This window comes from Nannospalax galili, unplaced genomic scaffold (assembly GCF_000622305.1).
Source record: "Nannospalax galili isolate Female #2095 unplaced genomic scaffold, S.galili_v1.0 scaffold186, whole genome shotgun sequence".
NCBI classification, from domain to species: Eukaryota; Metazoa; Chordata; class Mammalia; order Rodentia; family Spalacidae; genus Nannospalax; species Nannospalax galili.
This window is the reverse complement of record NW_008358774.1, coordinates 5,763,808-5,783,679: the sequence shown is the minus strand read 5'-3', so window position 1 is coordinate 5,783,679 and position 19,872 is coordinate 5,763,808. Positions and strand designations below refer to the sequence as shown.

At 34.4% G+C, this 19,872-nt stretch overlaps 1 protein-coding gene across 5 annotated transcripts in view; it reads right to left on the bottom strand.

The window, feature by feature from the left end:
* The window catches only part of Ahi1 (Abelson helper integration site 1), a 142,658-nt gene that overhangs the window by 83,640 nt on the left and 39,146 nt on the right, over positions 1-19,872 (bottom strand). For all 5 annotated transcript variants that reach the window (XM_017795328.2, XM_008822075.3, XM_008822078.3 and 2 more), the window contains 4 exons: positions 19,357-19,463; positions 15,273-15,391; positions 13,635-13,765; positions 11,348-11,488 (listed from right to left, as the gene is read on the bottom strand). In XM_017795328.2, the coding sequence (XP_017650817.1) occupies positions 11,348-11,488; positions 13,635-13,765; positions 15,273-15,391; positions 19,357-19,463 (498 nt within the window). The remainder of the gene's footprint in view (positions 1-11,347; positions 11,489-13,634; positions 13,766-15,272; positions 15,392-19,356; positions 19,464-19,872) is intronic.

Sequence of the window (19,872 nt, the reverse complement as noted above, 5' to 3'; positions counted from 1 at the left end):
AACATAGTTTAATTGACATCAAGTTTTCCTAGGATATAGTAACACTTCTGCAATCAGCACACAAGAGAGTGAGGCAGGAGGTTCAAGAGTTGGAGGCTAGCATGGATCACACAGTAGACATTTTCTCACAACAAAAATAGGGAGCTGGGAATGCAGCTCAGTTGGTAGTATGCATGAAGTCCTGAGTCAATAAAGAACTGCATAAACCATCTGTAATCCTAAAACCTGGACCAGGAATTCAATTTTAGGATCAGGAGTTCAAGAGAGCATCCTAAGCTACATAGCAAGCACAAGGCCAGCCTACATGAAACCCAAAAAAAAAAAAAAAAAAAAAAAAAAAGACAGGGCAATAATGGGGTAGAGGGGCACATATCTGTAAATCATATGCCTGAGAGAACACCTGCATGGAGAACTCACAGATCTCGTAGATCAAAACTGAAAAAAAAGAAACCAACGTTTATTTTAATTTTTTCTGATTTATTGTTATTTTATATATATGAGTGCATTGCCTGAATGTATGTAAGCACACCTCTGTTGTGCAATGCCCATGGAGGTCAGAAGCAGGTGTCAGATTCCCTGGAACTGGAGTTAAGGGCATTTGTTAGCAGCCATATGGGTGCTGGGAACTGAACCTGTGTTCTCTGAAATAGCAATCAGTGCTCTTAGCTGCTGAGCCATCTCTCTAGCCCCTTACAAACCAATGTTTAAAAAAGATGACAAAAAATGCGACCAAACCATTCGCTGAAGGTCTAAGGATAGCGAATAAACATAGAAGAAAATGCTTACCAGGTACAGCATATCAGAACCAAAATGAAACAGCTCTGCCTGTCTCTTAGAATGGCAATGGTAAAAAACAAACAAACAAACAAACAAAAAACCTTGCCTTTTCAGATTTGGCAAGGACGTGGAGGTACTGGAATATTACTAGTGAAAATAGTATTGTTGCTTTTTTTTGTGACACAGACTCTGTATGGTAGAGTTTGGCATCAAATTCATCATCCTCCTGCCCCAGTTTCCTGAGTACTGAGATTACAGGTGTGTGCCCCCATGCCCAACTCAGTTCACAAAGTCAAACATACATCTGCAATATGATGCTGACCTTTTACTCTTATGAAGTTACATAAGGGAAATGAAAGCATTTGCCCAAACAAAAACTTATGAAGACTTGAAGCAGCTTTATTTGTAATCACTCAAAACTGTACAGAAGCCAGATGCCCCACAACAGATGAAAAGATCCTCAAACTGGTAAATCCCTACAATGGAGCAATAGCATGCAGTAAAAAGAATGAACTAATTGATAAATGCTAAAACATGACTGAATCTCAAAATAATTAACAATGAAAGAAGCCAGACTTACAAGAATACATGGTATATAAAGAACTCTGGAACATGGAAACTAGTTCATAGTGGATGCCCATGGTGAGGAAAGGGAGAGAGCAATTAAAAAGAGGTATTAAGTACGAGGAATAATATAGATATGTTCGTTGTGATGATGTGAGGTTGTGGTCTTACAAGTACGCTAACTACCAGACTTTAGAGCATATACTTAAAATTCATAGCTTACCATGTATTAATTATCCCAATAAAGTCACACACACACACACATACACACACACACACACACACACACACACAGAGAGAGAGAGAGAAAATGGTGATAAAAGGGGTTAACTATTCTTAATATGAGAACAGTACCCACAAAATCCATTATAAACCAATGTTCCAACTAAAAAATAAACAAAGAACTATTATAGAAAATTCACAAGAAGAATTATGTGGTGAATAGCTAATAATTAAAGAAGGAATTAATTTTAAAAAAGGCAAATCAGAAAGTGCTGCTTTTTATTCCTGTCTAACTGACCCATTGAATATCAAGATGTTTTTTCCTCCTAGGGAACAAACTGGATAAGACAGGTATGCATTTACTACTACAATTACTATGTAACAACAGTTATTTAATTATCATGCATATGTAATAGAAAGCAATTTAGACATTACAATTATGTAAAGTATAATTATACATGAAAAATAAAAAGTAGTTTATCAATCTGAATTTTAATTATATTGTTCGTTGTTTTGAGTATTTCTGGATGCTATTTCTTTTTGTAAGTACTAATAAACAGTATACTTTATTAAATGAAATTTTGAAAATATGATTTAAAAAGTAGTTTAAAAATAGTTTAATTTAATGAGTACAAAATGCTGGGTTTTTTATTTTAAAATATTTTATTTATTATTTTTATTTTTGTGTATGCATGCATATAAGTAAATACACCCATGTTGTGCAATGCCTGCACAATGAGAAGGTGTCAGATTCCCTGGAACTGGAGCTACAGATGGTTATTAGCCATCATGTGGGTGCTGGGGAATCGAACCCAGGTCTTTTACAAGAGAAGCCAGTGCTCTTAATCACTGAGCCAATCTCTCCAGCCCTGGTAAGGCTTTTTAAAAAATAGATTATCGCCGGGCATGGTGGTGCATGCCTTTGATCCAGCACTTGGGAGGCAGAGGCACGCAGATCTTTGTGAGTTCGAGGCCAGCCTGGTCTACATAGTGAGTTCCAGGACAGCTGGGGCTACAAGGAGACCCTGTCTCAAAAAAAAAAAAAAAAAAAAGGTTATCAGGCTGAATTCTATCAACCCTGTAATACAGGACCTATAAAAACTAGCTTTTTTACATTCACATCCTACTACATTTGTGTACTCTGAGTATTAAGCCCACTAATATCTGACATACTCTCTGCAGACGTGATGGACTCAGAGGACACCATTGTGGGAAAATGCCTGCTCACAGTCCCAGCTTGTACTAACAGGCTTTCCTTAGTACCAATAAACTGTTTTAAATGCAAGGGAGCCATCTCTATATAGATTTTGGTGGGTCTGACTTTCTCTCTTTCTTTCTTTTCTTTCTCTCTCTCCCCTCCCTCCCTCCCTCCCTCCCTTCCTTCTTTCTTTCCTTCATCCATCCATCCATCCATCCATCATCTACCTACCCACCTACCTATCTAATTTGGACTCCTTTCCAGAGTAATGAGAACATTTATTTTATCCCTAAATAGTCAAAGACAGCTTAACAAGCAAGAGAAACTTTAAAGCTATAGGAAAACAAGTAAACAAAAGTGCCCTATGCACTGGAATTTGGAAGGTTTAGTGTTAGAGTGGATGAGTTTCAGGACTAAGAATTCAGTAAGTGGGTATTATATTTAATAATCTCTCCCTTCTTTGCTTTTGATATTGTCCTGCTAACCTTGATCTGTTTTATGCTGTAAGTAATGCTGCATAAAAGTAAATCAATGGCATGCTAACACCCTAAGTTTCCTCTGAAACTTGCCAATCACAATTTCAGTTTAACTTCTGAGTGGGTGAGCATCACAGAAATGGCTAAGAAGCACACAACACACACTGGTATAAATAATATGTTAATAGGATTTTAGTACTTTTTTGTCAAATCATATTTCTTAAATATTATGATATACTAAATATGCATTATTTTTTCTCTCTTAAAAGAGTAATTTGGGCATAGTAGCGCACACCTTTAATTCCAGCACTTGGGAGGCAGAGGCAGGCAGATCTCTGTGAGATCAAGGCCAGCCTGGTCTACATGATGGATTTCAGGCCAGTTAGGGCTAGAGGGAGACCCTGTCTCAAAAAGCACCCCCCCCCAAAAAAGAGTAATTTTTAACTGCTAAAAATAGCAAAAGACTGGACTTAAATACTGCAAGCAAAACTCTCATGCATATAAAATTTTGAAAAGGGGCGGGGGGTGCTGGAGAGATGGCTCAGTAGTTAACAGCACTGGCTCCTTCTACAGAAGACTCAGGTTTGGTTCCCAGAACCCACATGGCAGCTAACAACTGTCTACAGAGGATCTGACTCCCCCTTCTGGCCTCCACAGGCACTACATACGCACAAAATTTAAAAGAAAAAAAAATTTAAATAGCAAAAGGCACTTAACTAAATGCCTACTTTTAAATTTTTTCAAGGTATTAAAAATGTACTACACAATGTTTTAAAATAGCCTAAATGAAGTCAAATAACAGAAATTCCAAACAATTATGGAGCTTTATTCCTGTGGTGTATAGTTAACCTTTTATATAAAAACCTGGATTTCAAACAGTCAAATCAATACTCCGTTATCTTTAGGATCTCTAGTTCTGTGAAGAGAACCAATAAAAGCGATGTTCAGAAATACTCATGAAGCGTACTTTCTCAGAAACTACTGGTAAGTTCTTGTGCTCTTCCTACCCAACATAAACATATGTATCAATCCATCTGTGTAAAGTAGATACATTTTTCATTATAAAGTAGTTTATGATACATGACTTCTGACTTCTCTTTCAAGCTCTATGCTTTTGACAATTTAGAGGTTTCAAAATTAATTTTAGGCCATGGCTGGAGTATGATGTTGTAATTAAATAACCATGGCTTTTTGCATTTTCAAATTTTAAAATTTGTGTTAATTTAGCTTCGTGTGCTTTAAACTTAGCTCTGACCTAACTTGTTGTTTAAAACTCACAATTTTAAGTCTCATCTTCACCCTTTCTTCTCTGTTTGAGGAATCATCATGTACATGCACATAAGTAGGTGAATACAAAGACTCTTTGGGGGGTTTTCAACCTCTTGGAGGTGAACAATTACTGTAAGGTGCTAAGTGGGATGGCAAGGAATGAACAAGGTGCCAAGCGCATAGTGCCACTGCATCTGTTAAAGAATGATATGGCTACCAAGATGCTTCAAAATTTATCCCTGTAGACTAGTATTTGAGATTCTAAATTTTATATAATAAAGCATTCTTAAAATGGTTTTATAACTTAGGGTTGTTGTTTTTTGTTTTGGTCTTTTTGAGAAGGATCTCCCTATAGCCACAGCTGGCCTGAACTCGCTATGGAGACCAAGCTCGCCTGGATCTCAGAGAGATCTGCCTGCCTCTGCCTCTCAAGTGCTGGGAACAAAGGCGTGCACCACCACACCTGGCATTAGATTTGTATTTTTTAACTCAATGCTTTCATGTATTTTCCAGTGATAAAACAATTATAAAAAATAACATGGTTTTCTCAGGCGACTTAGGATGAAGATTGGAGGAAATAAGATATTTTAATCCATGTTCTTTGCATATGAAGCTATTATTAGAGCCTATGCATATTCAATGGACTTGAAGTTGCAACTAAAATCACAATATATTTTTTTCACAGTATATTAACAACAAATTTTTCTTTGGTTCAACATTTAACTCCTTTAAGACCTACTATAACTGTATACAGTTATATAAAATAAGCATAGACAGTTACTTTACTGAATGTCTTATTATCTTACTTATAAATGTTTTCACTTTGACTTACAATTCCTGTAACCTGGTTATTCTACTTGTCTGATTCCCCAGAAGATATCAGTTGTAGAGCATCCTCCTTCTTCTTTTTTTTTTTCTTCACTAACATTTACTATGTATCTTAAAAATATATCTAAGAATATATTTAATATATAATATATATTAAGAATATATTTAAGGTACCATGTATCTTAAAATATATCTAAGAAGTTTTATTGAATACTACTTCAAATCTAATAGCCTGGTTTGTTTCACTGCCTGTTAGAAATTCTCTATTTTCTTGATGGGTTTTATTTATTTTTCTGGTTCTGGGATTCAACTCACTTTGTGCACGCCAAGCATGTGCTCTGAGCTATACTCCCAACTCCTGCTCGATGTACTGGATTCCATATCAAGTATAGCTTATGTTACCAACAATACTGTTCAAAAAGTGATACAATAATCTGTAGTTGATTCAAATCTCATAACCAACCAAAAGAGAGAACATTCATCATCATCTAGGAAATCCATTAGTTGAATATCAAAATACAATCAACTATCTGGTACCCTGTCAGTACATGCTATTCTCCTCCTGCTAGTTTCCTGTTCCACATTATGCTGTTCAGCTGGAGGTGTGTGACATGAACACTGATACAGAAACCACTGGGCATGTCTACTACAGCCTGGTTCACAAATTCTCATAATACCTAGGCTTAGCACCTTGCTTATCATTGCATAATAAAATATTGAGGTAAAATAGCACAGATTCAGAACAGTTAATTTTTTTTACTGGGGGTCAAACAGAGTGATAGCACCTTGTCTAGAAGTCCAGTGCGCCACCTCTTGCTGAAGTCTCTCCTACTACACTGTTGTCTACTCTGCATCGCATCATTCTTCCCTTTCTGATACACTTTAAAAATCATCAATTTAAGCATTAAAAAGGTCCAGAGGAGGATTTCAGAACTTTAGTTTATGCTCAAAGCCATCAAGTTGATGGTATTTTTCATATATCCTTAGTACATGAATTATATGAGGTTTCAAAGCTGAGAATCCATTATGTAAAGAATTTTAAATACTTTAGAATACAAGTAAAATGCTGTTTCATCAGCTTAAAATGTGGTAGCTTTAATTCTTAATTTCTCCTACTAGACTAAAAATCAGTATTAAAACCCAGTCCCACAATCAGTTATATCTGTTATGGCATAATCTCATGAAAGCATGATGATTGTACTATCTCTGTTTGCTTTTGAGTAATTCTCATTAGTATCACATGTAAAACATTACATGTTATATAAAGCCATAGATACTAAATTTCTACCAAGTAGACATTATCTTATTGTGAAAACATTAGTCAGACAGCTTGGAATCAAATGGCAGCTTTACCAACAACTGTGTGATGCTATGCAAATTACTTCATTTTCCTGGTGGCACGGTTTCGTTATCTGTAAAATGATAATAATGAGCAGCAGAGCTGCAGTATATTAACAGCTGTCTATGAGAAAGTGTTTTCTGCTAGCTACCACTGTTCTCATTCTCCTCAAATGTACTAACTTTTGATGCCTTCCCACCTTTTTCTACAATTTAAGAAAATTCTATTATATAGGATTTTTAATTCTTAATGCAAATAGTACTATACAGGTACTATGCTAAACACAAAATATTATAAATATGATAGACAATGGTCAGGTTATAAAACCAATTTTCTGTTTTTTTCTTTTTTTGAGAGAGAGGCTTTCCTTCTAGTACAGGTTGGCCTTGAATGCTCTATGTACACAGCCAAGGATGAACCTGAACTCATAATCCTCCTGTCTCTATTTCCTAAGTACGAGAATTACAGCATGTGTCCCATGCCCAGCTGTAACAAAATTTCATATGAAATTAAAAGTATATGCTTTCCTGAACTATGGTAGAGCACGCCACATCAAAAATAAAGGTGCTATAGTGACAATGCAGGTGGTCACCAAACAGTATAAAGTCTATTTATTTCTAAATCGTAACAATGAGAGAAATAGTCTTTTATTTTGATTAAAGTTCTTTCAGGAGTGTAACAGATTATGTGGAAAGCATGAAGGACTAGAAGAGAACAAGGTCATCTGAGTCTGATTCGTCAAGCCATAGTCCAGCTCAACCTGGCACATAATAGTGGCTCAAAAGATCTCTAAAAGCCTGAGATACTGACTGAAAAGCACCGGCATTAATATGCCTTCAGGGGAGATACTGCCACCTAGTGAATAACAAGATTCATTACCTGGAATTATCAAATAAAGAACTTAAACTGAGACTCCACCTCAAACGCTACATGCATATTCATTATGTCAGTGTTCGAGCTAGAAACTGTGAAGCAAATGAACAAGTCTCCATCTTGGCTTCCTATAAAGTATAAAATACATAGAAAGTACATATTCCACAGAGAAACTGGTACTATATAGAAAAAAAGTTTTTATTTTTTAAAAGCTAATCTAGCAGAACATTTGCCAATTTAGTGTATCAAATAAGAGCACTGAGTTCAAGATCAGGCTATATTGATTTAACTCCTGGCTCCTGTAAAGTAAGGATAATAGCAGCATCTATGTCAGAAAATTATTTTGAAAATCTTAGATAGATATATGTAAACTGTTTAAAACAGTACCATAAAGTGCTATGTGGATGTTATAATTATCCTTAAACAACAACATCCTAGAGACCTAAGTAGACAAATATTGATTAATTGCTAAACATTAACTGTTGAAGTCTGGCTTCATAAAATTAATTCAGTAGAAACCGTTTCTCTGACTAGTACTTTGTTATGGGAATCCTCAATGTACATTATTTGTGGTACTCTTGTGACTAAACTTTGTATTACTAGATGATTAACCCTTTCAACATCAGGCAAATAAAACTACCTTCTGAAAGTAAAAATCATAGTTCTTACCAAAAAAAGCAAAAAGTCAGTAGAATGAAAGACTCAAAAGACCACAACCTGAACATGTACTTAACAGGGAAAGATGCTTGCTGACTCTTCACAGATTTTGCCAGAACTGAAAGGTGGATGATACATTTAGCTACCATTGTGGTCTCATTCGTAGCTTATTTAGCTTACAAAAAAATGAACTTGCTTCTTTTTCCTTGAAAATTTCAGAAACTATTTGAAAAAAAAATACAACTAACCTGTATGGCATGCAGGCTAATTTGAAAAATAATTCAAAAAGTATTTATTTTCAACTTTATAACATTAAAATTTATGTAAAATCACATGTAAACTTTAAGAGACATACTTTGAAGAAAATATCCATGTGTTAAAATACAAGGCAAAACTATTAGGATCAATTAAAATTATAATCTTAAAAGAAAAATTTAAAATTATTTAAACTGATGATTCTGGTCTGCATTCAATGACCAAAATATTTCAAAGCCTGAAATAGCTTTTCATTTCTCACAGATCTATACCACTCAAAAGAACTGTGCCAAATCTTGGGTGGCTTGAGGTTACTTAACTTCTTCCTTAGCTTCTTCTTTTTAAAAACAGGCAACAAAGAGTTTGGAAAATGTGTGGAAACATTTTGAGTTTTAAACTTTTTGTAAATATGTAGCAGTATATAAAAAACTGTTTAACTACATTGTACAAAATAACTAATTTTATGTGTTATTATTTGAACATCATCATTTCTGCGATGTTCACCAAAATCCTTCCTCCTGTATTTTGAGACAACATATTTCTTCTGCAATACAACTGAACTGGTATGACATGCAGGCTAATAGAAAAAAGAAAGGGCAGAGCAGCAGAGTAAAAGGGAGGAGGAATATCTTTTTTACTTGTTTTCCATACAGGGATGCTTATTGACATGTTAAAACATGAATCTCTATAAAATTAGTTGTCTACTGGTAGATGTGCATGAAAACTTATTTTATTTTCATAAAATTAAATTAATTTTATTTTAATATAGAGCTTTATCTTGTCACACTCAGTGTCCTCACAGTTCTTTGGTAGGGCAGGCTGTAGTACTAACAGCATCTTTTAAAAAATAAGGAAGTGGAGGATCAAGAAGGCTAGCTTAGTTGAGGTTACAACAGAAGCCTAAGCCCCCATGTTACAGTACAGTTCAAACACCTTGCTCTTTCTGAGCTAAGAAACCCTTCTATTAATGACAAATTAGAAACTATCTGAAGAAAAAAGAACAGAACTTAAACTAGTATTTACAGTAAAAATTTCAGAAGTCTAAAAAGTAAATTAGAAATTGAATGAAGACTGTTATGAAACCTCTTAAGAGACTGAAGAAATAACTGTGCTACTTCCTGTACAACAGTACCAAATATAAAGTAATTGGGTATAATTCGCTTTGTTTATAGGAAAAATTAGAAAGGGACAAAGAACTATTTGAGGACACATGTTAGAATGAGACAACAGATTTGGATACTGGATGACTTGAGAAATTCATTTATCTTTTCCTCTAAAAAGGTAGCACTATTTTTGCTAACATTTGCTAGTGCATGCAAATAGCATTATATTACTTAACAATTCTCTCATTAGCAACAATATAAATTTGAGTGTGTGTTACAGAAATCATTTCTTCTCTGTAAAGCTGATTAAGATAAATCTTGATTTTCTGCATTATTTTCTAAGATAATTCATTTGGAAATGTATAATATAATCCATACTATGATCAAAAGCTTTCAGGTTTGTAACAGCTCAATTGTCTAATAACAGCATTTATCATAGCATCAGCCAATTCAATATGTATTGCCTTAATAAATTTAGCTTTAAATATTTCATTATTTTGTCCATAGTTTTATATTAATATTATATCTATTTACATGTATGTAACTATACATGTATGAATCACTCTAGCTTATTAAAAACACTGAATGATGATAACAATACTCTAACCAAAGCAAAGAGACTAATCAAAGATCCTTCATTTATGTACAAGAATATATGAAGAAAATAAAATAGTAATTTTGAGAAAGTCTGTGTTATTAGTACAGCAAAATCCTAATTTCAGGATAGAAAAGAAATACTTGAAAATATCATATATCCAAGAATTCTCAAATATCTCCCTATTCCTGAGAAGTGGTTCTAAAGTTTTATCTTCCTTATTTTCAAAATGATAGGATAATGTAATTTTTATTGTTGGAAACAATGTTAGATTTCTAATTCCTGCTCTTGTTTTCACTGACATTTAAATTTTGTCCATTTTTTATATTAAGAATTTCTCAACTACACTGACTAAAACAAAAACATAAAATAAGAGATTAACTCAAGCCAATGTGCAGTCTCACACTTGTAATCCCAAAACTTAGAGGAGACAGAGTGCCTGGGCTTACAAAGTGACTTCAAAGGCAGCCTGAGCTAAAAGAACCTTAGGCTAAAACAACAACAACGACCATGCAAACAAGATATCCAAAATTACAATAAAAACTAGCTCAATATTCAACTAAAAATATTTAAAATTCTCATCTCTCATGTTGTTACCCTTTAAATTTTGTTGATATTCCTAAGTAATTTTATGTGAATTCCATTTATTTAAATTGATTTACAAAGAAAGCAATGGCTGCTCTGTGATTCCAACACAGCATAATCGTTATGAATTTTGTTTTTGTCTTTTTGTTTCTTTTCTGTTTTTTAAGACAACTTCTTATGTAGCCTAAGGCTGGCCTCAAACTCACTATGTAGCAGAGATGACCCTGAACTTCTGATCCTTCTGCTTCCACTGCATAACTAAGTAATGGGTTTATAGGTGTGTACCATCCCATCCAGTTTATGGGTACTGGAAATTAAACCCAGGGCTTCATGCACGCTAGTTAAGCACTTTATCAGTTGAGCTATGTCCTCAGCCCCATCATGCATTCTTTTGCCAACACTTAAATTCTATGATCACCATGCAAAGAGAATAATAAAATGTTATATCATCATAATAATAAACCTATTTAATCTTTTTGACTCTTCTCTAAAGCACAGTCAAGAGAGACCATTAACTGAAAGAATAGCTTTTACAGAGCTCATGATTCCTGGTCCTTTATAAATGTAAACATTACTCTAAATGTGCTTATTAAGCAGAGGACTTACCGTGGAAATCATAAATATAAAGAAGAATTGGCTCACTCTGCCCAAAGGCACAAAATGCAACCATGTTTTCAAAGGGATGGTAAGATATGTCTCGAATGGGTGACTTGAATGGCAGGTCAGAATACATTGCCACTTGTTCTCCTAAATTAAAGAAGAAATTCAGTAACTTGTATTATGTCAGGTATTTCTCATTACAAGATTATCCTGTACTGTATTTGAAAATATTTATAGTATTGATGATGTTCACATTACTTATACATGAAAACCTCAATTACTTTTAAGTGTCTTGAGTATCACTGTCATGAACAATTATCTTTATTTTGCATTCTGCTGGCTTCTTTTTACTTTTAAGTCCAATTTCTTCAATGTTTCAGAGTACAAAACACACATAAAGTACTTAGAAGAGAGAAATGTATATGACTGAGACTTGACAGAGGCAGCCAAGCAATTTGTAATTAATAAAGAATTCGGTAAAACTAAGAGTGGGATTACAAAACCCTGAAGTTGAAGAAACTCTCCAGTCAGGGGAGGATTGGGAAGGGATCGATTTTCTATTCTATTTTTTCTCCCAAAGGCTGTTGAGGTGCCATCTGCTTGAAAGATAACTGTACTTATGGGTAAAAGATGCCAAAAGCAGAAGTTGGTGAAGTCTAGGAAAATCAAACTTAAGTCCAAAGGTAGATTCTAGATTCATTTATTGAAGCTGAAGAGGAGCCTGACTGATGCTTCAGTGGAGAACAAAATAAGACAGCACTTAAGGAGCTGACTAGTCAAAATTCCTAAAGAAAGGAACAAGGAGTCAGATGAAATAAAATACTGCTTTCTAAAGGAATCCTTAAAATTCAACTTCTTGTTAAAAATGCTCATGTAGTTATAGCTTTTTCTCTTGAAAAGCATAAGTGAAACAAGTAAACCTTGACAACATGGTACAGGACAGAAAATTAGAATAGCATCAATTAATTGCTAATTTAGTTTCAGACATCAAAAACTTCCACAGGAATGTTGTTACTAATAAGAACATACCATAAACATTTAACCATATATCTATCTGGTTATAGTTTGGTTTACCGTGTTTGTATTTTGTATTACAGTGTTCATAAAATACTTCTCAAACATCAGTACTATCTTACATGCAAAGACCAAGAATAAATCTTGAATTATAATGTGAAATTCTAAATTCACAAAGACAGTAAAACAATAAACAACAAATTTTATGTAAGTTTAGAATGTAGTTGAATTCCATCAAAAGCTATCTGTTGTAGTTTAAATGTGAAAGGTACCCCCAGAAGCCCATGTGTTTGAAAATTTGGTCCCCAGCTAGTGGCACTGTTTGGAAAGGTTGTGAAATCTTTACTATGTAGAATGTTAATGCAGGTGAAGAAGGTAGGCCACTGAGAACAGGCCTGGAGGTTTTATAGTAGCTCTATTTCCTGTACACTGTTCTGCTTCCCTGCCTTTTTGTTTAGCTTTATTTTTAAATCTGTGACATTCTACCTGGTTTGAAGTAGGGTCTCTTGTTTGCCACTTCATAAGGCCAGGCTAACTGGCCCATGAGCTTCAGGGATTCTCCTGCCTCTGCCTCCCATTTTGCTAGAAGAATGCTGAGATACAGATGGGCATTACCATTTCTGCCTGGACATGGCTTCTGGGGATCCAAACTCAGACTTCACATGTGCACTGCAAGTATTCACTTCTTCCACTGAACTGTCTCCTCAGTCCCTGTTCTCTACCTCCTGATTACAATGTGACTAGCAGCCTCCAGTTCCTACCACCATGCCTTCTTCACCTAAGGGAATGTATCCTGGAGCTGCCAAAACAGACTCTCCCTCTCCCTTTCTCCCTCCCTTCCTCTCTCCTTCCCTCCTTCCTTCAATTGCTTCTTGTCAGGCACTTTATCATAGCAATGAGAAAAATAACCAATACATTATCCAATCTTAAAATACATAATTAAAATAATGAAATCAGAATTTTCTTAGTATTATAGTCTTCACGTTCTTTTACCTTCCAATCCTCATTACCCAAAATTAAAAAAATGTATCTATTATTTTTATTTTATGTGTATGAGTATACTGCCTGAATGTATGCAAGTGCATCTGTGTTGTGCAATGTCCACGGAGGTCATAAGGGGGCACTGGATCCCTTGGAACTGGAGTTATAGATGGTTTTAAACCACCATGTGGGTGCTGGGAACTGTATCTGGGTCCTCTGCAAGAGCAGCCAGTGCTCTTAACTGCTGAGCCATCTCTCCAGCCCCCCAAAATATTTTTAAAGATCAATAAATATTTACCTGTTTCTGGGTTCCAAACGTATACTATACCATCCTCACTTCCAGCAAAGAGAAATGTCCCACATGGTGTTAAAGTACTATGGATTTTCTCCCGATAATTTGCTGCACCTACAAATTTCCTGGCTGCTAGTCTGTAAACAAAAATGTACAAATGTAATGTGTCTAAACCATTTAAAAGACTGGTAGTAAAGAAATTTTCCTTTTAAATATTCATTTGCATTAATTACAATATTTTTGAGACTATATCATATGGTAGACATTGTCTGATGAATACAGAATAAATAAGAGTTGTTTCAGTGTACAGGGAACTTAGAATTTAGTAGGCAGAAGAAATGTGATCAGTGCAGATTACAAGGTAGATGAAGAAAATATCACAAAAAGAGGACTATAAATAGTGCTTTGTAGATTTTGATAATAGAGATTGATTCTAGCTATGAAGACTCTTTTATGGAAGCATTTAAGTTGGTTATTAAAAACTAGATAGACTATATTCATATATTTTATTGTACATAATGAATTTCTTTTTTTTATATTATTTTTATTTTATGTGTTAAGAGTATATTGCCTGCATGTATGTGAGTTCACCTGTGTCATGCAATGCCATAGAGGTCAGAAAGGGCTTCGGATTCCCCTGGAACTGGAGTTAAGGACGGTTCATAGCCACCATGTGGGTGATGGGAACTGAACCTGATCCTCTGCAAGAGCAGTCAGTGCTCTTAACCGCTGAGCCATCTCGCCAGCCCCAATACATAATGAATTTCTTAAACTCACAGTGACTACCTGATTCCTGAAGAAATATTTAAATACATTATAAATCATCTTAATATATGCTGCACGACCTTTCAAAAAATGTTCACTTAAACCAACAGCTAGCATTGTTTTCTATAATACAGGCTTTAGATAACAATAATCTGTAACCTGCTTTCTGTTTCAGAACAACAAAAAAAGCATGAACAGTGTTCCTCATGTCAGGGAACACAGAGTACACATAATTATTTCAGTGGGCTGATGTCACTGTCTAAACGCATCTTATGAACTTCTCTGTTGTTGAATAAGATTTAACGTACCTCTAGTTTTGTCCTACCATAAACATGATTTCTATAAACAATCTTGTGTGCATATGTATGTGTATATATTTATACTTTTAAAACAGATTAAATTTTAGACTCTGAGTTACTGGGTCAAACATTTCTGGAGTCTTTGCTATATGTTTTAATGTTGCACGCTCTCTCTATGTCAACTAGTTTACTCCTCTACAAAACCTTTATGAGTATTATATATTATTTCTCCCATTCAGTTATATAATATCACAATCTAAATGAGTATCATGGAGGTAGAAGAGACCTCACTGTTTAAGGTACAAGTGTCTGCTGTTACTTTGTGAAAATAAAAATCAAGTCATTTACATTTCAGCCTCAGAGCTGTTCCTATAGGGCTAGGTAATCTTTGTGGTGAGGGCTGTCTTAGCTATGATGCTTAGCTGGATTGCTGATCTTTACCCATTAGATATAAGAATGACAAAAATGTTTTCAGATGCTGTCCCCAGTGGGCAAAACTGCCTACTAAAAAAATACTGGTAAATTTTATTGATATAAAGGAATTTATTTGAAACTTATCCTGTTACTAAAATACACTTACATTCGCAGATCCATGATTCTCAATGTACTGTCTTTGGTATGAATTAGCAGACGTTTTCCATTAGGATGAACCTCCAAATAACTTATTGGAACGCCCTTGAATTCAGTTTCTTTAATTTCCTAGAATGATAAAAAAGGGTCAAAATATTGATATCAAAAATTCAATGCTACCCCATTTATAGAGGATAAAATTAATTTTAAAATGTCATTTTCAGCTGGGAATGGTGCCTCATGCTTATTATATCAGCACTTGGGAGACTAAAGCAGGAAGACTGCCATGAATGAGGCCAGCCTGGGCTACACATTGAGTTTCAGGCTATTTTGGGCTACAGCATGAGATGCTGTCTCAATAAGATAAAATACAAAATGAACATAAATTTCAGCTCTACTATAGTATATGATTTTAAAGCTACTAGCAAAAGGATTTCTGGCAACTTCAGCTTAGGTTTAAAAATAAAAATGACTAATTGAATTCTGGGGTTATATAGTGCTGCATTTTATTAATATGTATTTTATATGCTATTTACTTTCTTAAAATGCAGTCAATCCAAAACAAAAAGCAAATTACATAGGTTTCCTAAGTTTTCATTTTCTGTTTAATATCACTTAAGACAGTCTCAATGCTTTATAAATTCAAAACTAATTTTGCAAGTTTAGTCTAGTCTGTATTTCCTCATATAAATCTGCTTGTCATTAAAAAAGTATATTATAGCCATGTTATTTTGACATCATATGATTTAGACTGCAATCATTTTAAGTAGGGGTTTGACTCCTCCTCCTCCCTCTCTTCCTTCCTTTCTTATGGTTATTCGTAGCAGCTAATGAAGATGCATAACTTATGATGTCGGGTAAAATTTCAACACTGAAAGAGAATTGATCTGTCCAAGTCTTGAACAAGAACTACCTCTACAGTATGCATTAACATCAACCCTCAATGGATAAATAAAGTAAGTAAGGGTAAGACCAGAAACTATGAAACTTCTAGAACACATGAGAAAAACTCTGAATACTGGCCGTGGAAGTGATTCTTGGTATCATACCAAAAACTGAGGCCACAAAAGTATAAATATACAAACAGGATTACATTAAATTAAAAAGCACCTGCATAGCAAAGTACACTAAAACAAAATGAATTATAGTGTATAAACTAAGAAAATTATTTGCTAATCATCTATCTGATAAGGGATTAAAATTTATTTTTAAAAAACCTGAAAATTTATAAAAAAACACATACTACTCAATACCAGGAAAATAAATAACCTGGGTAAAAAATGGGCCAAAGAACTTACTAATTGTCTCCAGAAAAGACACAAAAATGGCCAACAAACATATGAACAGATGTTTACCATCATTATTCATCAGGGAGATGTATCCATCATCCCTTCCTCCCTCTTTGCCTCCCATCCCTTCTCTTCTCTAATATTATTCAGTCCTGCAAAAGAAGATGTTTTTATTTGCCACATAGCAGATAAGCCTCGACAATGCCATCCAAGGGAAAAATATTGCAGTCTTACTTATATGTAGACTATTAAAAAACTTCAAATATACAGAGAGATTACCAATGTCTGAAGAGTGGAGGAAACAGGAAGCTTTATGTCAGAGGACGTGATGTAGTAGGATGAATAACTCACCTAGTGTGCAACATGAAGTCTATAGGTAACGAAATTGTACTGAATATGGGATTCATGCAAAATACACAGATCATAGCTTCTCTTGTCACCAAAACACCCCAAAGGGCTATGGGCATGATGGATGCATTAATTTACTTCACCACAATAATAAATATAATAACTTTACTGCATGTTTTACTACACATATACTAATATATGTGTGTGTGTTTGTGTTCTCATAATCATGCTACATACCTTAAATGCACATAATAAATTTTAAAAGAAATAAGAATTGCCAAAGGTCTTTCTTTTGATTGCCAAGAGAGAGGGAAAAAACACGAATGTAAAAAGTTAGGTGTCAGTGTTGTTGGTATAGTGTTGAGCAATGGTGTCTTCCAAAATAATTTTCACTTAAGTCCAAAAAGTCTAAGAAAAGTCTCTTAACTTGAAGGCAGAATTCTGAATTGGCCTTTTTTTCACTTGATTTTCTGATACCTTTTGCAAAGGGGGTTTCCTTGCCAGAGGGACACTAACCCCAGCAGTGTTGAGCTAGAATAGTGCTACTGCCCTAATATTAGCAACTGAACCTCATTAGCAGTCACTGCTGCCTGACTCTAAGACTTACCAACTTTGTTTTTTAATTTTTAAAAATTTATTATTTTTATTTTATGTGTATGTGTGTATTGCTTGCATACAGGTAAGTGCACCTGTGTCGTTCAATGTCCGCAGAGGTCAGAAGAGACTGTTGGGTCCCCAGGAACTGGAGTTAGGACAGTTGTTAGCTGCCATGTGGGTGCTGGAATTCGAACTCGGATCTTCTGTATGAACAACCAGTGTTCTTAACCACGAGCCATCTCTCCAGCCCCTTACCAACTATTTTTAAAACTTAGAGGAAACAGTGAAATCTGACACCATAGATAGGAATTTTAGTGAGCTACACTATCACAAATCTGAGATGAGAAAGCACTGAAGGGGGTTTGAGCAGCTAGAAGAGGTGCAAAAGGGCAAAACAAAAAACAAAATGCAGATCAGTGTTAGGTACCAATCTGAGAAAGCCGATGGCAGATCTGCAGTTATCTGGTGATTTCCTCCAACATTTTATCATATTCATGTCCACACTAAAAAGTCCTTATTCTGAAGTCTGTGTATTACTGGCTAAGAAGAGTCTGTACACTAGCACATGGTCACTTCACCTTTAGGGGACAGGTGAATGATTCTCCACACTCCCCAGACTGCCAGCTGAACATAGCAAAGTATGAAAATGCAGTCGCCAGGTAGCTATATGGCATTTGCTACTAAAGAAATGTTCCAAGCTTGTCATTTCCTAAACTTTTTATTTTTGACTGTTTAAAAGAATGACCAAGCTGTCTCTTAGTTACTATATTAAGATAAAGAAACACAAAACTTTAAAAACAAGAGTAAATCCTGCATTCTAGATTTAACTAATTGAAACCTCTGTAGCTTAGGCAATACATCAAGTATTCAATTAGAAAGTGAGTAACATTAGGCTGTATGATGAATCTCAAGATGTCTATTGTTAAGCTGATGGACCAGACAGGACTGACTAAAGGCAAAGTATCCTACACAGATCTAACAAACTTGATTTAACTGAAGTTCATAGAAACTCTTTTTCTCTTAGGGTCTTTTTCAAAAGAAATACTATCTATTGTCAAAAATTATTAAGAAAAATGAGAAAGATGTAACAAGTAGAAACTACCTATATAACATATAAATTCAAGTTTTCTAATTCTTTTATATTTTAACTTAAAAAAATGAAATTGATTACAGAAGATTATAGACATTCTTTCCCCAAAATGAATGTACTCCATTCACTTCTATCATCACAAATTCTAAATAAATTACTGTGATTAAATGACAACCCGTTCATAATTACGTAACTCTGAAGACAAACATATATAACATTGCTGACAAAACAAAAAACATGCTGTTTCTAGTGATACTATTGGATCAAAAAAACACTAACAACAACAAAAATGGAATAGAAATCACAGAAAATTAGCTGTTATTAGGTAGTAATAAAGTATATGCCTGTTTTATCATGAAATTCAGCTAATGCCATACTGAAAAATGGAGCTCAAAGGACTAAAATGAGCTGAGATTGTAGCTTAGCAGGAAAGTGATTACCTAGAATGTACCAGGCCCTGTTGCTGGTATTGGGAAAAAAAAACAAAAACACACAAAAAACCCCCCAAAACTCAAAAGTAGAGAGTACAGCATGGCCAAAATGAAAATCTTTACTAAGTTGTTATCAATCACCTGACATAAAGATGGGGTACTCAATTAGCAATAATTAACTTTATCAGGAGCTAATGAGTGATAATTGATTTTTTTAGACTGAGAAAAACTTAATTTTTTTTAAATGAAGGACAAAACAAATTGGCTTTATAGCCTATCTTAAAGTCATGTGGTTGATTTCTCCCTCAATTTCTTTCATTCAATCCCAAGATTTTGTACCTTATTTATAGTCCAGTGGCGTACTGAGTGCTGTACATCAGTAACTTTCACGTAAGTATCCCAAACAACAATCACCCCTGTGCAGTCTCCTGAATACATGTGATGACCTATTAAAAAATATCAAATTACTCACTTAAGAATGGCACAAAAGCTAGAAAAAAATAATATGAAGTTGTGGGAAACTATAACATAGAGACATTGTCAAATAATTGAATTACTACTGAAAGCCTTTCCAGTTTTAAAACATCAAAAAGCAAAATGCAACTCACAATCTTATCCCAAAGAAAATTTTTCACTTTTAAAAAAGTATTTTGGTGACTTATTTTTTTGTTACTTATCTGAATTTGAATACAAAAAGAAACAAACATCAGTCCATATGTATAGAGCTCCAATTCCAAATTATTTGAATCACCCAAGATGTATGATTAATATAATGTATAATGTTTTATATTTCTAGAAAAATACCTATGTAACATACATGCTCAACATAATACGTAGGAACCATTAAAACTCAAT